We start from the raw sequence: 20,264 nt of genomic DNA, 5'->3' as shown, positions 1-20,264 counted from the left end.
CAAGCAGGAAAGTCTGTGAGACTCTTATCTCCAATTAAGCACCAAAAAACCGGAAGTGGCTGTGGCTCAAGTGGTAGAGCACTTGCCTTGAGCTGAAGAGCTGAGGGACAGTGCCCAGAGTTCAAGACCCATGACCGACAAAAAAGAAAAGAGCCAGGCACTGGTGGCTCACGCCTGTAATCCTAGCTACTCAGGAGGCTGAAATCTGAGGATTGCGGTTCAAAGCCAGCCCGGGCAGGAAAGTCTGTGAGACTCTTATCTCCAATAAGCCACTAGAAGACCAGAAGTGGCGCTGTGGCTCAAGTGGTAGAGCGCTTGCCTTGAGCTGAAGAGCGCAGGGACAGCGCCCAAGCCCAGAGTTCAAGCCCCATGACCGACCAAAAAAAAAAAAAAAAAAAAAAGAAAAGAAGAAAGAGAGAGAAAGAGAGAGAGAGAGAGAGAGAGAGAGAGAGAAAGAGAGAGAGAGAAATGGGCTGAAGCCAGATGCCAGTGGCTCACACCTGTCATCCTATCTACTCAGGAAGCTGAGATCTCAGGATTTCAATTTGAAGCTAGCCAGGGCAGGAAAAGTCTATGAGTCTTATCTCTAATAAACTATTCACAAAAAGGCAGAATGTGGCTTAGTGGTAGAGTGCTTGTCTAGCATGCATGAAGCCCTAGGTTCGATTCCTCAGTACCATATACACAGAAAGTCGGAAGTGGGCTTGTGGCTCAAGTGGTAGAGTACTAGCCCTGAGCAAAAGAAGCTCAGGGTCAGTGCCCAGGCCCTGAGTTTAAGCCCTAAGACTGGAAAAAAAAGCCAGAAGTTGTACTGTAGCTCAAGTGGTAGAGCACTAGCCTTGAGCACAAAGAGGCCCAGAGACAGCACCCAGGCTCTGAGTTCAGGGCCTAGGACTGCCAAACAAAAGGGGCTGGGGGGCTGGAAGGTGGCTCAGTGGTAGAGCGCTTGCCTTGCAAGCCAGAGGCCCTGGGTTCAATTCCTCAGCACCACATAAGCAAAAAGAAAAAAGCCGGAAGTGGCGCTGTGGCTCAAGTGGTAGAGTGCTAGCCTTGAGCTGAAGAGCTGAGGGACAGCGGCCAGGCCCAGAGTTCAGGCCCCACGACCGGACCCAAAATATATATATATATAAAAAACAAAACAAAACAAAAAAAAAGGGGCTGGAAGCAGTAGCTCAGACCTATAATCTCAGCTACTAAGGAAGCAGAGACAAGAAGATCATGGTTTGGAGCTAGCTTGTGCAAAAAGTTACTGAGATCTCATCTAAATCAACCAGTTGGACACAGTGGTATGCACCTGTCATCCCAGCTATAAAACGCTTAAATAGGAGGATCATGCTCCAGACAGTCTGTGAATAGATGGAAGATCCTCCCCAAAACAATTAAAAAGCAAAAAAGGACTTCCTCTTGGAGGATGCAGGGAGGGGAAGAGCTCTGTGGATGAATGAGGCTTCTGCCAAACATCCCTCCCACGAACTGTGTCTGGGCATGGCGCCGGGTCCCACACAGTCTAAGGCCGCCCCTGAGACGCAGCCTGGCCAGTTTGACTTGAGGACAGATCAGTCTCAATAACCAGCTCTCGCTATTAAGTGGATCGTTATAGTTGATTCTGGTTCACTACTTAGAACCAAACAGAGGCTCATGGGACCTGCAGACCCTTTGAAGAGATCATGGCCAAACCAGCTCTGCCTATAACTCCACACCACAAGGGCTGGAGACAAACGACTTATGTGAGGACCGTGGAAATCTGACCATCCATCTCCTTTCCCCCGTGAGGCCCCCCCACCCACCCCCGCCTTCAAAGGGAAGCTGCACAGAGCCCCTCACCTCTCATCAGGGGAGTCCACATGGAAGGTCCTCTCAATGACCGTGGTCCACTGCAGGCAGCGGATGACGAAGGTGTTGGGCCGTGGCCTCTCAGTCTTCATCAGCTGGCATTCTGCATGAAGGATGAGGGAAGAGTAAGAATGTAGCTCTGGCAAGACCACTGTCCCCAAGCTACCTCCTGTGTGCCCAGCTCCAAGCCAAATGGTGCCAGGGGCCCTTTAGTGACAAAAGCCCTGGCCTTGTCCTCAGAGATACAGTGTGTGTGGGAGGTGCCCAAAAGAGCAATAACAACTCAGCCAGGAGGGCAGGGTTAGGGAAAGCCAGAGGAGGCATCTGACAGAGCCTGGGGCATCAAGAAGTGTAGCTCCAAGAAAGGAGGCCATGTCACCCAGAAGCTCGCTATGAGAGGGAAAACAGAGCCAATCCTGGAGAGTCCTCAGGTATCAGGGAGCCATGGAAGGGATGGGGTCAGAAAGAGACAGAGGAGGGGACTAGAGACTGAGAGGCGGTCTGAGCAGATCTGAGTTCAAAGGACAGGGTGGACAGGGCCAGGGAAGGACAGGCAGCAGGCTGGAGGGCCAGGCCTAGGCCCTGAAGGTGGTCTCTGGTGCAACAGGGCAATCCCCACCACGGAGATGGGAGGCTGCTGGGTCAGTTTGGGACATCATGACCATGAGGCAGCCAGAGACCCCTTCCTTTCCAGGGAAAGTTGTTCAAGAAGCTGCCGGGGACGTGGGCATGGGCACGTGGGGAACACTGCCAGGAAAGGCTTTGTGCAGAAGTGTGTGGGACAAGGGCAGGCACCCAGGTTCTGGGGAGCAGGGAAGGAGGCGGCAGGGGCTGGAGCAGCCCTGTCAGGCTCCATCAAGAGCTGTGGGTCTGTAAAGCTGGTCTGGCTGTCAATAGCTGGCCCTGTGATCAGCTGAGTGAAAGCTGCCATCCTGTTAGGTTAGAGGCAGAGAAGACAGAGCAGCCAGAACTGGAGTGGGAGAGGACAGAGGGGGGCATGGAGGCTGGGCTGGGTGGGCACAAGAACCCTGGCTTTTCTCTGCTTCTTGCTCTCACCTAGCAGCTCAGCCCTGCAGGGCTGATAGCAGAGGCAGAAGGCCCAAGATGGGCTCCAGGTCAAGGACCCACCCACATGTCCCCAAGACCTGCCGGCCCTGCACTGGCTTTAGTACTCTGACCTGCATGTTCCGATACATACCTGCAACGGAGAAGTTGTTTAAGGGAGGAAGGGTCTGGTCAGGAGCCTCGGGTCTCTCCTTATACCCAATGAAGGAGCCATCGCTCTTCAGCAGAAAGTACCTGGGCCTCCAAGTCTTGATGTATTCACCTGAAACAAGGCAGGAGGGGAGGAGGTCACCCACTGGCAGCTCCTGTGATGGTGACTCATGGGGTGCCGGGCGGGAGGGGCTATGAGGGCCTCTCCAGGGAAGCCCTTAAGGTGGCCCCTGCTGACGCAGGTGGGGGCACTGAACCGATCGAGTGATCCACAGGCCAAGCCTGGCAGGAAGGCACCGTGGCAGTGCCCCAGGGCACCAGCTGCCTCAGCATGTGGCAAGCAGCAAGCTATCCTGGCCAGGGCAGCTCAGCACCGGCCAGGGGAGGCCCAGGCCTCCAAATGCATGTGGCCCAGTGGCCCTGTAAGGCTGAGTCCCATGGGCTGGGATTCACCCACAGCTGTGTGGGCAGGGCACATACCAAACTACTGTGCCAGCTGGGGCACAGGTGCTGTCCCACCCTCCAACCACCCCAAGATCCCTTCCCTTTGTCCTGCTTGTGAATATCCAAGCACCTGCTCACTGTCTCTCACACAGACACACAGACACACATAGACCCACACACACAGGTACACGCAGGAGCGTGCGTACACACACACACACGCATATCACAAGGTCCCATTTCTCAGGGGGTGTCTCAGGAGCTCAGGGCCTGGCACAGGGTGGGAACTCAATAAACCAGGGCAGAAATTATTTCTACCAGTAGGAGCAAGGTGGTTGGCACAGGTGCCAAGAGCAGCATGGCCCACTTGTTCAGACTACCTCTGCCAGCTACAAGCATCAAGGAAGCCTGGGAGGGAGGGAAGTAGAGAGGGAAGCAGGAAGAAGAGGAAGGGAAGGGTGAGGGAGGGAGGCAGGGATAGGCCAGGACAGGAGTGTCCAGGCTGGGTCATTTCAGCAGCAGGGCTAGCTTGAGGTCTGGAGGCAGTGATGCTGTCGGAGAGGCCAGGCCCCACCTTGCCACTGCTGGGTCTCAGCTGGAGCCGTGCCCCGCCCTCAGCAGTTCTCCAACAGCCTCCAGGCCTTCTGCCCCACAGCCCACAGTTGAGGCACAGGAGCCACAGAACCTTTTGGACCCCAAAGCTATTCGCACCACACAACCCCAGTCACTAAAGGACTCATTCACATTTCCTGAGGAGACCCTGGGGTGCTCGAGCCATGCGAGAATCCTGCCCTCCCGGTGCTGAGCAGGTCAGGAGGCCAGGCTGCTAACCCACTGCACAGATCGCCATCATGCTGAGGGCAAGTGGCCAAGGCCAGCTTAGAACCCTGGCTCAGTGTGAGCCCAGACTGAGGTGTAGGAATATCAGCAGGATGCAGCTCTCCTTGCTGTTCTACGTGGGGAGGTGTGGTCCCCCCATCAACCCTCTGCTCTGCTGCCACGGGTCCCCTCGCGACACCTCAGCTGTGTCCTCTCTCTGTGCACTGCCAAGCTCATTCCCACCTCCAGAGGCCTTTACTCTGTGATGCCTGCCCTCACCATGGATACAGGAAGCCACTACTCTGCCATCAGGACCCCATGTCAAGGTGATACCGGGCAGGCCTGTAAGGCAGTGCCCAGCCCATAGGAGCTGCCTGCAAGTACACATTTGCAGAATAATGCAATGGCTCCCCAGACCCAGGACAAGGCCGGTTCGCAGCATTCCCTTATCTGCTTGTCAGTGTCACATAGCAGCTGGCCCTGTGGACAGGCAGCCTTGGGATCTCAAGATCTATGCACTTTCCTGCCCAGGAAGTCACTGGTCCTTATATTCCCCACCAATACATCTGGATCGAGTCCAGCCTGGCCCCCAGCACCCTGGGCTTTTGTGAAGCCAAGGTCCAGCGATGGCCTGCAGGGCTCCAAACTGTTGGCTCCGAGTCACTGCTCTGCCTGGCCTCCTGCACCTTGCCCCTGCTCACACTGCTCCAGCCACACTGTTCCTAGAAACAGCAGGCACACGCCTACCTCCAAGCCTTTGTCCTTACCGGCCCTCTCTGGGCACCCTTGCCAGGCTCTGAGCTTGCCCAGGTACCTCAGCGCACCTCACCACAGCACATGGCTCCAGCCCCTTGCTCTCAGTTGTGACTTTTCATAATGGCCTCTCTCTACCTCATGTTACATGCCCGCTCACTCACTTCTGTCCTTGCTGCCCTCTGCAGTGTCACCTCCAGGAGGTGCCGTGATGTCCCAGGACACTCAAGACACTCCATGATTGCCACTTGGCCGTGTCACCCCTCTCTCGGCAGGTCTGGAGACTCAGAGCGGAGAGACCCACAGCTCTGTTCTAGATGACTCTGAGAGATTCAGGGAGTGGCACGCAGGTGGCATGCAGGTGGCAAATGGCCTGGGGCTGCCCATGCCGGTTCCTTAGGCTGCATCACCCTGCTCCTCTGCCCCTTAGGGTATAGAGGAGAGCAGGGTGCAAAGGGGGGGGCACACAGTCTGGTGGGCAATGACAGCCCCTTACCACGCTTGTGCAGCCAGCCTTCTTTGATGACAGACACCTCGTTCATGGTGGCAGCGTGACACGCTGTCACCTAGCTTGAGACAGCTCAGGGCAGCAGGACATGCAGGAGGCGCTGTGGATGGAGTAGAGGCTGCAAGACAAGAGGGGAGCGTCAGAGGGGAAGGGACCCCCAGCTCCTCCCTCAGCTGAGGCCCTCTGGCTGCCTGTCTTGCTGGGGGGAGAGGGAAGGGCAGAGCTCTCTCTTGGGGCCCCAGAGACCACAATGTGGGGGGAATCACTTCTCTGTGGCCCAGGCCCTGCCCTCCACCCTTGCTCCTGGCTGGGCAGCACCAAGGTAGCAGCAGCCCCGCCCCCTGCGTCACCCCCATTCCCCAGCACTGAGGTAACCCAGGATGAATCAGACAGCCTCAGGCACCGTGGGTGTGCTCCAAGCTACTGGCATCTATCTCACCCTCCCCTCCCCGTACAGGCACGCGCCCCCACGTGTGCACGCACGTATGTGCGTAGACTCATTCTCTTCCCTTTCAAACCATGAAGCCACCAACCTATGACCTTTGAGGCCCACTAGGGCCACCCCACCTCACCCCAGCCTTAGTTATCTCCCAGGCCAGTCCATGAACAACCAATGGATCCTGAATCTCAGAAGCTCTAAGACCCTTAACAGCCAAGCCACTGAGCATGGACCCCAAAAGCCAGCCTGGGGGCTTGAGCAAAGGGCCTGTCCTCTCCCCAAGACCTCTGTGCTTGTCCTCAGGGGCCAGCAGCCGACAGACTGACAGACGCCAAGGCCACTGCTTCTCAGGTTCCCGAGCGGAGGGGAGAAGGGCACCAGGCAGCTGCCATCTGGGCCCCTACCTGGAGCCTGGGGCCAGGACATGGGCCATGGAGCCCAAGGCGCCTTTTGCCTTTCCTAGCCTGGGGTTATTTGCGGACAGCAGGTCAGGAGCTGCGGGAGCCCCCAGAGAAGTGGCAGCTGACTCTAGGGACACCATAAGCATCAGCTTTCTCCCGTGCCCCAGGGGAGCGGGGGGCCGGACATGCTCCTGCCTGGCATGTGATGGTGGCAGGCTGCCCAGGCCGGCAGAAGGGAGGGCGGTAAGCAGGAGGAAGTGGGAGGAAAGGCAAGACGGACAATGACGGGGAGAGACAGGATGGTGAGAATCACATTTGGACTCCAACTCGCTGGGCTGGGACAGCAGGCACGGCCACCACTCTGCACCTGGGACCATAACCTTCGACTGTGAATGTCCCACCCATGTCAGCCTCCAATGTGTGCATCCCATGGCCACTAGCAGGGTCCTGGCCTCTTCCTCACTGGGCCCCTTTCTCTGTTCCCCACCCCTGAAGCTAGTGGGCCCCTCTAACCTGGCCCTGACCTTCCCCAGCTCAATGTCTCCTTTGTCCCCTACAGTTCCTGGCAAAAGAGCCCAACTCTTGGGCTCAGTGCTCAAGGCCGTCCGGGACAACCCATTGCTCCTGCGGCCTCCTGTCCACTGGGCTCAGGCCCAGTCCTCACAATGCTGGTGGGCCTCCTGCGAGCTTCTCCACTACGCCAGACCCCCACACTCAAGCTGTGTCTGACCTCACCCATTTCTGCTCAAATCTCAGTAATGACTGCCAGTGTGCACAACACACACAATCCCATCCATCACTTGGAGGTGGCCTGATGGGGCTGAGACCTGCTCCAAAATGGAAAGTCTGACCAGGACAGTGAGTCCCACACCTCTCCAGCCTCCTGTTCATCCCTCTCTAGGCTCCCCTAGGCAACTGGCCATCCCTATAACACCCCTGGCTCTCAGAGCCTGTGAACCCCTCAGGGGGCTCATGCCACTCCAATCAATGCACCTTCAGGAGGCCAGTCTGGAGCAACATCTCTGAGCAAAGACCAGGCCTGCTGCAGCTGCTCATCAGTCATGCCACCAAGCTTCCCTGAATGGGCCTCCACTCCAGACCCTGAGACAGACAGACAGACAGACAGACAGACAGACAGACAGACACAGACACACACAGACACACACACACACACACACACACACACACACACACACACACACACACACACTGGTGAAGGAAGAGGGAAAGGATAAAAGGGTAAGGATGGAAAGGAGCAGGGTACTGTATGAGTCACTAAGTGCAGGGGATACATGTGCAGACACCTAGAGCAAACAAGGGAGTGAGGGGTGCAGAAATGCAGGGAAAATAATCTCAGACATGACAAGCACCGGTGGCTCACATCCTAGCTACTCAAGAGGCTGAGGTCTGAGGATCGTGGTTTGATGCCAGCCCAGACACGAAAGTCTATGAGACTCCTATCATTAATGAACCACCAGAAAGCCAGAAGTGGAGCTGAGGCTCCAAATGGTAGAGTGCTAGCCTTGATCAAAAGAGCTCAGGGATAGCGCCCAGGTCCTAAGTTCAAGCCCCATGACTGTTTTTTTTTTTTTTTTTTTTTTTAAGTTCAGACAGGGAAATGGCAAATGCCAAGATGCTAAACAGGAGGGAGAGGGATGCAGGTGAAAGGAGGGGACACTCAGGCATCAGGACTGTGGCTGTGAGGTAGGGTCTGACACCATACTCCCCAGCCACAAGATTAGTTTGGAACACTTCCCAAAGAGTTGAGGAGAACTGGAGTCCAGGGGAGTAGTGGGGGCCCAGGTCCAATCTCGACTCTCCCTTGCCTTCCTTGGTCCAGGCAGTACCAGGGCCAGCAGCAGCGTAAGAGCCTGCTGAGGCTGAGGGCTCAGCCCACTGTCCGAGCCACACAATCACCACTGTTCAAAAGCTATGGAGAGGCAGCCAGGTGTGGCCAGATGTGGTCAAGGGGGCCTTGGGCAATGTGCCAGCACTCCCAACCCCACCAGAGGGGAGGCCAGAGGCTCAGAGAGGGGAAGCCATTTACCTTGGGTCCCCAGCCGAGTGGCAGCGGCCCCAGCTGAGGCTTGGCACACCACAGCCACTTTTTACGATCTCCTTTCAGTGATTAAGAAGTCAGTGGCAGCAGTGGCAGCGGCAGCAGCAGCTCAGGCGGGCGGTGAGAGCAGGGAGGAACTGGAAGATCCCCTGCGCCCCGCCGGCTGCTGCCTGTCCTCCCACTGAGGGTGGCGCCTCAGCCGAGGTGTCTGTGACGCAGTCCAGAGTGATGAAATGCCAGGCAGCACAGCCAAGAGGACGGCCTGCCCGCTGGGGAGCTGTGGGCCGAGGACACGCAGGCGGGAGGACGGGGAGGCCAAGGCGGCACACAGGGGCCTGGGCGCTGGCACCCCACAGCAGGGAGCCCCATGACCCCTCACCTCCCCCAGGCTTGCTAGAGAGCCCAGGCCTGAGTGTGCACCAGTGGCAGCTGCAGAAGAGATGTGAGTCACCAGGGAGGCAAGGTGAAAAGCGTCACAGCAGACACTCAATCCCATGGGTCATGGATGGGGAAGCACAGATTAAAACCATTTGTCTAAGACAGTTACAAAAAAACAAAAAACAAACCCTGACAATGCCACCTATTGGCAAAGCAGAGTACATGAACTCTTTACTCAGAACTGGAGGGAGCGTAAAGTAGTTGGACCACCCTACAAAACTGGCAGTAGGAATTAAAAATATATGGCTACTCTGTGACGCCAGCAATTCTCCAGTCCCCCAACAGAAATCAGTGCATTTGTTTACCAAAAACAAAACAAAAAAAACACGAGAAGGATCACAAGCAGCAATGTTCTCAGTGACCCCTAAACCAGTAACCGACCAGGAGCTCACCACCCACAAAAATACATCAACCAAGGCATTCATATAGCCGGGTGTGGGTGGCTCATGCCTGTAATCCTAGCTACTCAGGAGGCTGAGATCTGAGGATCACGGTTCAAAGCCAGCCCGGGCAAGGAAAGTCTGTGAGACGCCTATCTCCAATAAACCACTAGAAAACCGGAAGTGGCGCTGTGGCTCAAGCGGTAGAGTGCTCGCTTTGAGCTGAAGAGCTGAGGGACAGCGCCCAGGCCCAGAGTTCAAGTCCCCATGACCGAAAAAAAAAATGCTTGAGGACATTTTTTTGTTGGTGCTGCGGGTGATTATGGGGCTTGAACTCAGAGCCTGGAAGCTGTCCCTGAGCTCTTGCTCAAAGTTGGTGCTCTACCACTTTGAGCCACAGCTCCATTTCTGGTTTTCTGGTGGTTTGTTGGCGATAAGTCTCAAGGACTTTCCTGCCCAGGCTGGCTTTGAACTGTGATCCCCAGATCTCAGCGTTCTGAGTAGCTAGGAATTACAGGTATGAACCACAGGTGCCTGCCTTGAAGACATTTTATTTCCACCCAGCTGGCTCTCAGGGGGTAGCCTGGACCCCCTTCAGAAGCCACTGCATGGCTCTAGGCCTCCCAAAGTTCAGTTCACTTGTCTGTAAAAGGGGGCCTCTGGGCTCTGCCACTTAGGGGCTGTGGGGCCTAGATGAATCGTTGAGTCCGACCCTTCTCAAGTCTGGGACTCTGTGAGAGTCAAACCCTCCTGCCGTTCCTCCCACAGGCCTTCCAGGTTGGATGCCCCTCACTCCTGCTTCCCAAGGGAGTGGACAGGCCGCAGGTCTGGGGCTCACTCTGCTCCCACGTCACCTTACTGACCCATCTGCTCATGGCCTCGCCCTGCCCTGCCATGGAGCAGGGAGGACAGGGACCCCCACTGCCCTGCTGGGAGGGACAGAGTAGGTACTTAGCAAAACTGGAATGCTCTCATAGAAAACAACTCAAACTCAGCAGGGCTCCACTGCTGTGCTCGATGAGCTCTCCCTCGCCCCCTAGCTGACTGGGGTTCCATGGGGAGCAAAGCTTGTGCTCCTGAGTGGGTGGCTCATACCCCAGGAGCCTCTGCCATCAGCCTCTCGCCCAGGCCTTGAGGAAGACCTGCCCAAACCCTTCACTGGCCACTCACCACCCTGTAAACTGGCTTTCAATCTGAGGACATTTTGGCAAAACTGATGAAACGCCACCTGTGGCAAAGCCAGTCTGTGCCACAGCTGCCTGGCCCCTTCTCGCCCAGCAGCAAGCGTCTTCTGTGGGGGCAAAGCCATACCAAGTGAGAACTAGTGTCCTACAGGAAATGACCCTTATGCCTGCCACAGGGCCTGCCACTACAAAGCAGTGACAAAGGATGGCATGGAAGGTGCCAGGTCCCTGCTGTGTGTATGCAAGCATTAATTAAGGGCACAGCAACTGGTGAGGTGGACACTTTGCCTCTATTTCAATGCAGGAGTCATGTCCACCTAGACAGGAGGTACAGGACATGGCCAGAACCCCCAGCAGTGTGGTGCAGAACTGGCACTTGGGTGTCCCAACCCAAGCTCTACGGCTCATGGTGGGTCCCAGGGCATATCACCTCACCTGGACTTTAGAGATGGAAGAATATGGTCCTAAGCCGGGTGCTCGTGGCTCACACCTGTAATCCTAGCTACTCAGGAGGCTGAGATCTGAGGATTGTGGTTCAAAGTCAACCTGGGCAAGAAACTCTGTGAGACTCTTATCTCCAATAAACCACTAGAAAACCAGAAGTGGTGCTGTGGCTCAAGCAGTAGAGTGCTAGCCTTGAGCTGAAGAGCACAGGGACAGTGCCCAGGCCCAGAGTTCAATCCCTACGAGTGACAAAAAAAAAGCATATGGGGGCTGGGAAGGTGGCTCAGTGGTAGAGCGCTTGCCTTGCAATGCATGAGGCCCTGGGTTCGATTCCTCAGCACCACATAAGCAAAAAAAAAAAAAAAAGCATATGGTCCTCCCAGAGGACTGGCCAAACTTTCCACCGGAAGTCCTCCCCAAATCTGGACACAGCAAGAACCCAGCACATGTCAGGTTAAATCATTCTTTCCTCAGTGGGTGGAGACACTATATATTTCTGAACATATGAAGTTTTACCTATTCCGCCTCCTTGGTGAGAAGGTAGCGTTCTAGACGCCTCTCTCCGCCACCATGTGCCCCGCCTGCCCCATCTGTCTGCTGGAACAGGTAGGATTGAGGGCGAGATGGAGGCGTGGGCAGGCTGCGAAAGAAACTGGGACAAGAATAAGTTCCAGAACAGACTTTCCTGTCTTCTCCACCATGCCCCCCAACACCTTCCCCCTCATGCTGCCTGTCCAAGGCTTTATGGCTCCCTCAAAAACCGCATCCAATATTCTGGGCTTCCTGTCGTGGGCTACACACATGGGCAGCCCCAGCCTTAGCCAGCAGGATCCTCTCGGCCCAGCTCTGACACTACCTAGGGCCTTTCCCAGATGCCCATGGGGCATGACATACACTCTTATGGATACTGCCAGGGTCCACCTGCCTCAGCCTTTCCTCCACTCTGCAGTCTCAGGGATCTGCTGGCCCCAACATACCCAAGTTCCCCTTCTGCTAGTCCCTTGGAAAACTGCTTCCCTGATCCCTGGGTCTTGCACATGTTCAGCACGTTCCCTGGCCAGCTTGCTATTCACCCATCTTAACTTGCCCACTCCTCCTTTCCTCCGAGGAGCCCTTCCTGACTGCCTCTTTCCCACAAGGGCAGACCCTCAGAGTAAGCCTTCCCTCCCCAGCTGCCCCACCATTATCTGAGCAATGGGGCCTCCCCTGGACCAGAAGCCTCACAAAGCAGGAGCAGAGCCGGCTCTGGTCCCGTGTTCTCAGTGTCCCAGCACAGGGTAGGTCCAGGTCCAGAGGGGTGACAACCAGAACACTGCTCTTGTGCTGAGCTCCCGCAGAGATGGCACAGGCTTTGTGTAGCAAAGAGGCAGCAAAACAGAGATGCAAACTCCGCTGCACACCCCAGACAGGCCAGTCCTAGGGGGTCCAAAGTGGAACCTGGCCTGCCTCTTGCCCTGGCTGCTTCTCTCTGGCTCCTATCTAGGGGCCCACCTGAATCTGGATAACGTGTCCGTCCCCCCCCCCCCACACACACACCCCTGGCCTGGCTCCTCACCATAGCCCGGCTCCCATGGTCTCTGCTCTAGCCCCAGAGCCAGCTGAGTAGGGCTTTCCTCAGGTGCCCTGTCCTGTGCACCCTTCACTCTGCCTTTTCTGGCCAGCTTCTCCTTCATCAGGAGCCCCCCAAGCCCAGCTACCTATCCCCACTGTCTCTTCCTCAGCCATTTTCATAGGTAAATGCTACTTCTCTGCCCCTCTGGCCGGCTGTTGGCACCCGAAATGACACGGACATAGGGGCTCCAATACAGATATGGCCAAAAGCCAGCCAGGGACCAGCTCCCATGGCCATTCGGGAAGTCGGGACTCCGTGTGGGCGGCCTCCCACACTCAGCTCTCCCCTGCCTCTAGGAAAGGCTGGCCAGGGCCAAGGCTGCGCCCACATTAGGGAGGGGTGGGAAGTGGCCACACCCACCTCCCCCAGCAGCCAAATGGAGGCTTTTCCAGGACACCAGGGGAAATGCTCACAGCCAGCTCTGTCTAGAATTCATTACACACATGGTGATAACCCCAGAACTGCAGCCACAGTGTCAGTCAGAAGAATGGCCCGAGAGGATTCACTTACAACCCCAAGAAGTGCCACAGCCTCCCTGCGCCTGTTTCCTCACCTCGCAAATGGGGACAAACAGTTGTACCCAGCTCCCAGGGTGCAGAGCAGGGCCCAGCAGGAGGCTGAGTACAGAGCTTCTCCCAAGAGGAACAGAGTTAAGACTTGTGCTGGCCTGTGATCCCAGCACTGGGGAGGCAGCGGCAGGAGGAACACAAGTATTAAGCCAGTTTGGGCTACACTGAAAAATCCTGACTCAAAAGTGGTAAAGCGCTCACCTTGAACTGAAGAGCTGAGGGACAGCACCCAGGCTCAGAGTTCAAGCCCCACGACCACCACCACCAACAAAAAAACAAAAAACCAAGAGCCAAGCCCAGTGGCTCACAGCTGTAATCCTAGCTGCTCAGGAGGCTGAGATCTGAGGGCAGCCCAGGTGGGGAAGTCTGTGAGACTCATGTCCAAAGAATCCAGAAATGGAGCTATGGCTCAAGTGGTAGAGCACCAGCTTTGAGCAAAAAAAATCTCAGGGACAGCAGCTAGGTCTCAAATTCAAGCCCAGGACCAGCACCAAAAAAAAAAAAAAAGTATAAAGAGTAACCTGAAAATGCTATATAGCATGTTCTATGCCTCAGTTTCCCATTTATACACAGGTCTTTAGAGAACCCTAACAGCAGCTCAGTGCAGGACCCACCTGGGAAGGTACTCAGCTAGCAGAATCCTCACACATCCAGTACTCCAACCAGGAACCCACCCTGCCAACCACACACAGGCTGTCCCTTGATCCCCCACGCCCACCCCGCTCCCCTGCCTGCCCACTTGGAGGCAGGCTCTCTAACCCCCGCCCCCACAGCCCTGCTCAGCATTCTCATCTTCAAGCAATCAAGCTGCACCCAGGAGAAGTGGGGCTCCATGGCACCTGTGGGGCACCAGAAGGACTGTCCACCCATCAGCCAGGGCGCCTGGGTCACTAGGCAGGCCAGGCCATGTGAGGGCAGGCATTAATGATCATCTGCCCCTAAGGAGCCTGGGAGCAGGCCAGGAGGGGACCTGGCAGTGGCAGCTGCTATAGACAGCTCAGAAAGGGGCCCCAGGTGGCAAACCAAGGAAGGCTGGGATTTCTGGCCTCACCCTTAGAAACAACGTCTGTGGACGAGCTTCTCTGCCAGGGTGGCTGGGCTGGAGGAACTTCTAGAGGGACCTCTGCCACGGAGGCTCCTCGGCTGGCCCGGCCCTGCAGTCCTGCTCAGCTCACCCACAGCACCCGGGCCCTGCTGTGGGTGCCTGCCGAGTTGGCAGCAGGTCCTGCCTCAGGAGGACAGGCCTCGATCCCACCCCAGGCCCCACCCACACTTGCTCCCTCCCTCCGTCCTCCTGGTCCGGCTCCCAGGCCCGCTGCTCCCCCAGCTGGGCCTCTTACTGCTTGGCTGACTGTCCAGAAGAGCCCGCCACAGAACCACCCCACCACTCAGCCCAGATGCCTGGTGGCTGCCGGCTTTCTGCCGAGAGCCCTGAGAGGCTGGAGGCCCAGGGAGGGGTGACTGTCGTCCTCCATGGTCCAAGATCAAGAGCAGAAGGCAGTACTTGCCAATCTAGCCTGGAGGACTTCTAGAGCCCCATGTTGGCAGAGAGGGCGCTCCTTTCAGGATAGCACCCCAGATGAGACCGAGCCTGGGAGAAACAAATACTAGCCTTCCTGCTTACTGTGCTAAGCTTAGGAAGTGAGACCCATCACTGGTTTCAGAGGCTGTCACCACCCAAGTGACAACTGGAGCCAGTTCCTTCAAAAGCCCACAAGATCTTCACAATAATCTACAATAATCTCCCATGGCCCTCAGGCCCTGTCCATGTGTCACCTCCCCAGAGAGACCTCCCTGATTGCCCAAGCCAGACCAGGACACCCCCACCCCCACCACCATTATCAGGACATTATCAACCCCAACATGATGTGCAGTCCTTGCTGGAAGGCAAGCCCCAGGACCCAGGCCTTCCATTCTAGAGCAGTTGCTGGGCGGTTGCTATCAGTGGGACTGTTGTTCTGCTCTGTTCTTGTCATCAGTGCGGCTGGCAGGGCTGGACAGCAAAGTCAGTCCACTAAACCCCCCTCCAGCTGCCTTTTTCCCTAAGGGCAACAGCCCCCACCCTCCACCCCCTGCTCAGGGGAATGGTGAGAAAACCACAGCAGAAGGAGGGGGTCTCGGAGCCTCTGCCCAGTGATTTCACTCAAAGGGGAAGTAGAAGACATTGGAAACTTCCAGCCCAAGCAAGGTCAAATCCAGTGCCCCTAAGAAGCCAAGACCCTTCAGGGCCAAGTCACCTGAAATTTGCCCAATCCAAACTCCTCCACAGTCGACAAGGTTGTTGGGGCCCTAGGCCCCAGCTGTTCTCGCTGGGCTCTGCCCAGCTACACACACCTCAGTGAGCCTGTCCCACTGCTCCCATATAACTGTCTGCGTACCTTGCCCGTCAGGAGCAGCCCTACGTGTCCAGATGCTCCTGGCAGTCCCCTCCTACTCTGAATTCCCTGCCAGGCACTCACCTCCTCACCCCCTCACCTATTCTACCTCCTTGCTCTCCCTCAGCTCTGCACGGGTACACTTGTGTGTACCCCACATGTCCAGCACTTGATGTAATACTCAACACTCAACAGATAGTGTTCTGAGCTCCAGTGATTTCAGGACCAAACCTACACCTCATCCAAGGGCTGCCATGCCTACTCTCCCCCTCCTGGCTACTCCAAGAGCTACAGTAGGAGACTCGAAATGGAGAGCTATTGCTGGTACTGGTGGCTCACACCTGTAATCCTATTCAGGAGGCTGAGATCTGAGGATTATTGCTCAAAGCCAGCCCAGGTAGGAATGTCTATGAGACTCTTACCTTCACTAAACTACCAAAAAAGCCAGAAGTGAAGCTGTGGCTCAAGTGGTAAAGCATTAGCTTTGAACAAAAGCAACTCAGGGACAGCACTGGGGCCCTGAGTCCAAGCCTCAGGATGGGGGAGAGGGGATGTTATCGATGAAGATGTATTATGCTGGGCTGGGAATGTGGCTTAGTGGTAGAATGTTTGCCTGGCATTCATGAAGCCCTGGGTCTGTACTACATAAACAGAAAAAGCTGAAAGTGCCACTGTGGCTCAAGTGGTAGAGTGCTAGCCTTGAGCAAAAGAAGCCCAGGACCTAAGACCAAGCCTCAGGACTGGCAAAAAAAAAAAAAAAAAAGACAAGCCAGGCACCGGTGGCTCATGTCCATAATCCTAGCTATTCAGGAGGTTGAGATCTGAGGATCATGATTCAAAGCCAGCTTGGGCAGGTAAGTCCATGAGACTCTTATCTCCAATTAGCTAGCAGAAAATCAGAAGTGGCGCTGTGGCTCAAGAGGTAGAGCGCTCCTCTTGAGCTGAAGAGCTGAGGGACAGCACCCAGACCTAGAGTTCAGGCCCCACGACCGGACCGCTCCCCCCCCAATAAAAGAAATGGTGTAACTGCCCACTGACACTTCAGAGCTTCTTGTGTATTAATTCACTCACTCCTACAGCTAGCTGCAGAGCCCATGACAGAGGCAATGCTGTGGCTGCATTCACACAGCCTCCAGGGGAAAGCACCAGGTATATCACTATCCTGCCTGTAGCACGGCTTGGTCCGTGATGGCTGTGTCATCCCCTCCTACTCCTGTGCGGCCTTCCCATTGGCTCCTGTCCCCACACAACTGTAATCCCAACGACTGAAGACAAGATCAAAAGGATCAAGGTCTGGGGTTGGCCCTGGGCAAAAATGCAAGACCATACCTGGAAAATAAGATAAAAATTAAAAGGGGTGAGGTGTGGTAGAGCTCAGGTTTAAAAGTATCTGCTCAGGAAGCACAAAGCTCTCAACTTGGAGGAGACCCCAAGTTTCCCAAAGCACAGAAGTGCTGGATTAGCCACTGACAGGACAGAAAGCACTCAGCATCTTCATGCTCAGGTTGAGGGAAGGAAGTGACCAGGGAAGAGGTCAAGAGGACAGGTCACACCAGGCCTGAGACCTGGTAAAGAAAGATTGTATGACACCAGGACTTAATGGGCTTGGGTTCAAACCCCAGCCTGGCTTCCGATAGTCTGATAAGACATGGAAAAAGATAATTCCTCCAGACCTCAATTTCTGACTCTGGAAAAAAAAAAAAAGAAAAGAAAGAGAAACAAATTGTGGATAAAGCTCCAAGCCCAGAGCCAGGTACAGTGTTAGCTCCCAAACAAAACCACTGTCTTAGCTCAGTGCCTAGGTTGCCTTATTTGTAAAATGGGTATCACACTCTGACGTCACTCACAGGGCTCTGTAAATGAAATTCTATGTATGTTTTGAGGCTTAAGTCATGTGTGAAGAAGCCTGCATGTGCCTAGCATGGGCCAAATGCCCAATAAACAGTTGCTAGCCACTCACTCTGGAAATGTGTGTGTGCCTGTTTCCTCACCTAGGACATTGGGCAGTTCACCTGTGAGGTGAGTGTTAAGTGTCAAGCCCCCAGGAAGTACTCAGGTAAGGTCAGCTGTCGGTTTAAATGGTTACGGTTTTTATTGATGTGGTGGACTCCATCAGGTGAATAGGAGCTAACAGCTGGAGAACACACTGCCTCTATGGACCCAGGGATCTGTCTCTCCAGGAATGGTCTTAGGCTTTGGGGACAGTGCGCCCTCTTGACCTCATCCCCATCCCCATCAGCTGGGTCAATCAGGGACTACAGCCAGTCCTCCGGGAAAACCAGACTCAGAGCGAAGGTTACAGGATAAGCCAAGGTCACAAACTGGCCAAGGGAGCAGGGGCACTGGTCATGTGCTTCTAGCAGCAGCCCAGAAACCACAAAAGAAACCACTTTGGGGGGATCTGACTGGCCTGAGTCCTTCAGAGCAGCCTTCCTTCTTGGGCTGGGGGTGGGGGAAGCCCCCTCCTGGCTCCTGTGGCCCATGCAGAGAGGAACAGCTGGGAAAACAGTGATCAGCCTCACGTAGGACAAGCCAACTGTTATCGCTCAACAGTTGAGCATAAACATGAAGAGCTGCTGGGCTGGTAACTGAAGACACAAACAGCCCGGATGCTGGGGATGGAGGAGCCTGTGGTGATCTGGGTGGGTGCCTGGTCCCCTTCACACCCACTGCCCACCTAGATCGGAAACAGATTCATCTCCAAACTGCTACTCTGGAAAGAGTGGACAACGCTGAAAAGCAGCCTAATCACAACCCGGATTAATTACTCAGCCTAGCTAGGCCTCTTGCTGAATCCCAAGAGGTCTCAAAATGAGAGGAATGGGACCTCGGAATCTCAACTACCTTGCCCTGAGGGAGAACTGTCCCTCCAAACACTCTTCCTGTCAAGTCTAAACAAGCAACTGGTGGGGGTGGGGGGACGGTGAGGAGAGAGGAACACAACTCCTCAAATCCAAGCCCAATGCCCTTCTCGCCTTCCTAACAGGGAGCCTAAAGCTCAGACAACTTTCAGCGACTTCTAAGACATATCTTTCCGCCTCCCGGAAGGAAGAGATGTCAAAGGCTGGCATCCATTGCCAAAAGGATATCCCACACCTCCAAGTCAATAATCTGAGAGGGTTCTAGAAGGAGCCCAGGGCAGTCCAGGCCTAGGGTTCAAAGCAGCCTAGTAACCACCCAAATTAAGGGTGAGCTCCGTGTAAACGCCCACCGACACACATTAAACTACAGGAAACAGAAGTGCCCCACACCACTCGGCAGCACGGAGCCCCCAAGTACATCCCTAACGCCCATCGGTGCCGGTCCTGATCTCCCCACCCGTCAGTGCCCCGTCCTTCAGAGATTAAAAACATCCCTGCGCCCCCCTCGCAAAGCGGCGCTGGGTCCTAAGGATGCCCCCCGAGTCTTGTTGGTATAATCCAGACGGCCCCCTTCATGGCCACCCGTGGTATAGGCCACGCTCCAGACACCCCCCCATCCCTCTAAAAAAGCACTGTAGGAACGACGTGGTGGGCCCCTCCGAGGTTCCGTCCTCGCATACTAGGCATGAGATCCCCCCCCCCCCCCGCACACACACACCTAGCCCGCCCACGTTATTAGGGTCGGTGTCCCTAGACCCTCACACACTAGGAGCTCCCCCCCCGCGGCCGTCCGGTGGTACGGCCCGCCGCCCCCGTCCCCGTCCTCTTTGGGCTAGTCCCACCGCCCCCGCGCAGCCACCCCCATTCAGTTCCGGAAAAGGGGGGGGGAGAGGGAAAGAGGCTCGGGACTGTGGTCCCCTCCCGGCGGGCACGGGTGGTACGGCCCAGCGCGGCACCGCGGGGGGCCCGGACGCGACCATCGCGGGGGAGGGGGAGACGCTGAGGGACCCGCGCTGGCGCACTCACCTGTCACCGGCGGCCGCCCAGCCTCTCCGGCGGGGCTCTACCCCCGCCCATCGCCACGCAGCGCTGGCTCCAGCTCCTGGTGTTTCCTGGTGACTGCAGCCGGCCGGCAGTGAAAGCGGCGACGCCTCCTCCGAGCCAGACCCAACGGCTCGCGCGGCGCGGCCCCCCCGCCCTCTCCCCCCAGCCCCCGCTCACCGCCCCCTCCCAAGGAAATACCGCCTCCCGCCGTCAACAGGAACTGACGTACAAAGAGCGAGGACTGGGCTCGGAGAGCACCAGTGCGCAGGCGCAAGGAGTGGAGCGCGGGCGGGCTCCCAGTAAGGCGCCTGCGTGGATGAGGCAATGTTAGTTTGCGTGGGGAACCTCGCTCAGGCGCAGGACTGAAAGTAGAGTATTGCGCAGGCGTGATAAAATTCCGGCGCAGGCGCGGTAGAACCCCATTGCACAGACTTTCCCTGGAGGCCTCGGGTTGTGATTATTTCCCAGCAGCCCTTGGTTCTTATTTACTCACGCTTTGATCTTGTTTTACTCTGCTCTCATTGGTGCTTTGGTTTCCCCCTTTCTTAAAGAGCCGGAGCGGGAGTTGGGAAGGGCGCGTGTGTGTGTGTGTGTGTGTGTGTGTGTGTGTGTGTGTGTGTGTGTGTGTGTGTGTGTGTGTGTGTGTGTGTGTGTGTGTGTGTGTGTGTGTGTGTGTGTGTGTGTGTGTGTGTGTGTGTGTGTGAAGGGCGTGTATGTGTGTGTGTGTCTCCTGGGCTTCTGTGTGTGTGTGCGCGCGATGTGCGCACGTTTGAACTCAGGGCTTAGGTCCTCCCTTGTGCTTTTTTGCTCAAGGCTAGCGCTCTACCACTTGAACTATTTCCAGCTTTATGCTGGTTAAGTGGAGATAGGAGTCTCACACCAACTTTCC

The 20,264-nt window shown here is 56.0% G+C and overlaps 1 protein-coding gene across 3 annotated transcripts in view; it reads right to left on the bottom strand.

The window, feature by feature from the left end:
* LOC138811222 (RAC-beta serine/threonine-protein kinase) overlaps positions 1 to 19,551 on the bottom strand; it is a 33,608-nt gene extending 14,057 nt beyond the window's left edge. The window contains exons 1-4 of one of the 3 annotated variants that reach the window (XM_069998907.1): positions 19,358 to 19,551; positions 5,558 to 5,687; positions 3,032 to 3,160; positions 1,825 to 1,936 (exon numbers count right to left, since the gene is read on the bottom strand). In XM_069998907.1, coding sequence (XP_069855008.1) covers positions 1,825 to 1,936; positions 3,032 to 3,160; positions 5,558 to 5,603 — 287 coding nt within the window. In that variant the 5' untranslated portion in view covers positions 5,604 to 5,687; positions 19,358 to 19,551. Of the gene's footprint in view, positions 1 to 1,824; positions 1,937 to 3,031; positions 3,161 to 5,557; positions 5,690 to 8,456; positions 8,563 to 19,357 lie in introns of those variants that run through there. The other 2 variants (XM_069998908.1, XM_069998909.1) reach the window with 2 other exon arrangements.
* Between the last annotated feature and the right edge of the window lie 713 nt (positions 19,552 to 20,264).

The sequence above is a fragment of the Dipodomys merriami genome, unplaced genomic scaffold (assembly GCF_024711535.1).
Source record: "Dipodomys merriami isolate MVZ:Mamm:240054 unplaced genomic scaffold, mDipMer1.0.p SCAF_52, whole genome shotgun sequence".
In the NCBI taxonomy this organism is placed as follows: Eukaryota; Metazoa; Chordata; class Mammalia; order Rodentia; family Heteromyidae; genus Dipodomys; species Dipodomys merriami.
The sequence above is the reverse complement of the archived record's forward strand: the minus strand, read 5'-3'. Positions and strand labels throughout refer to the sequence as shown.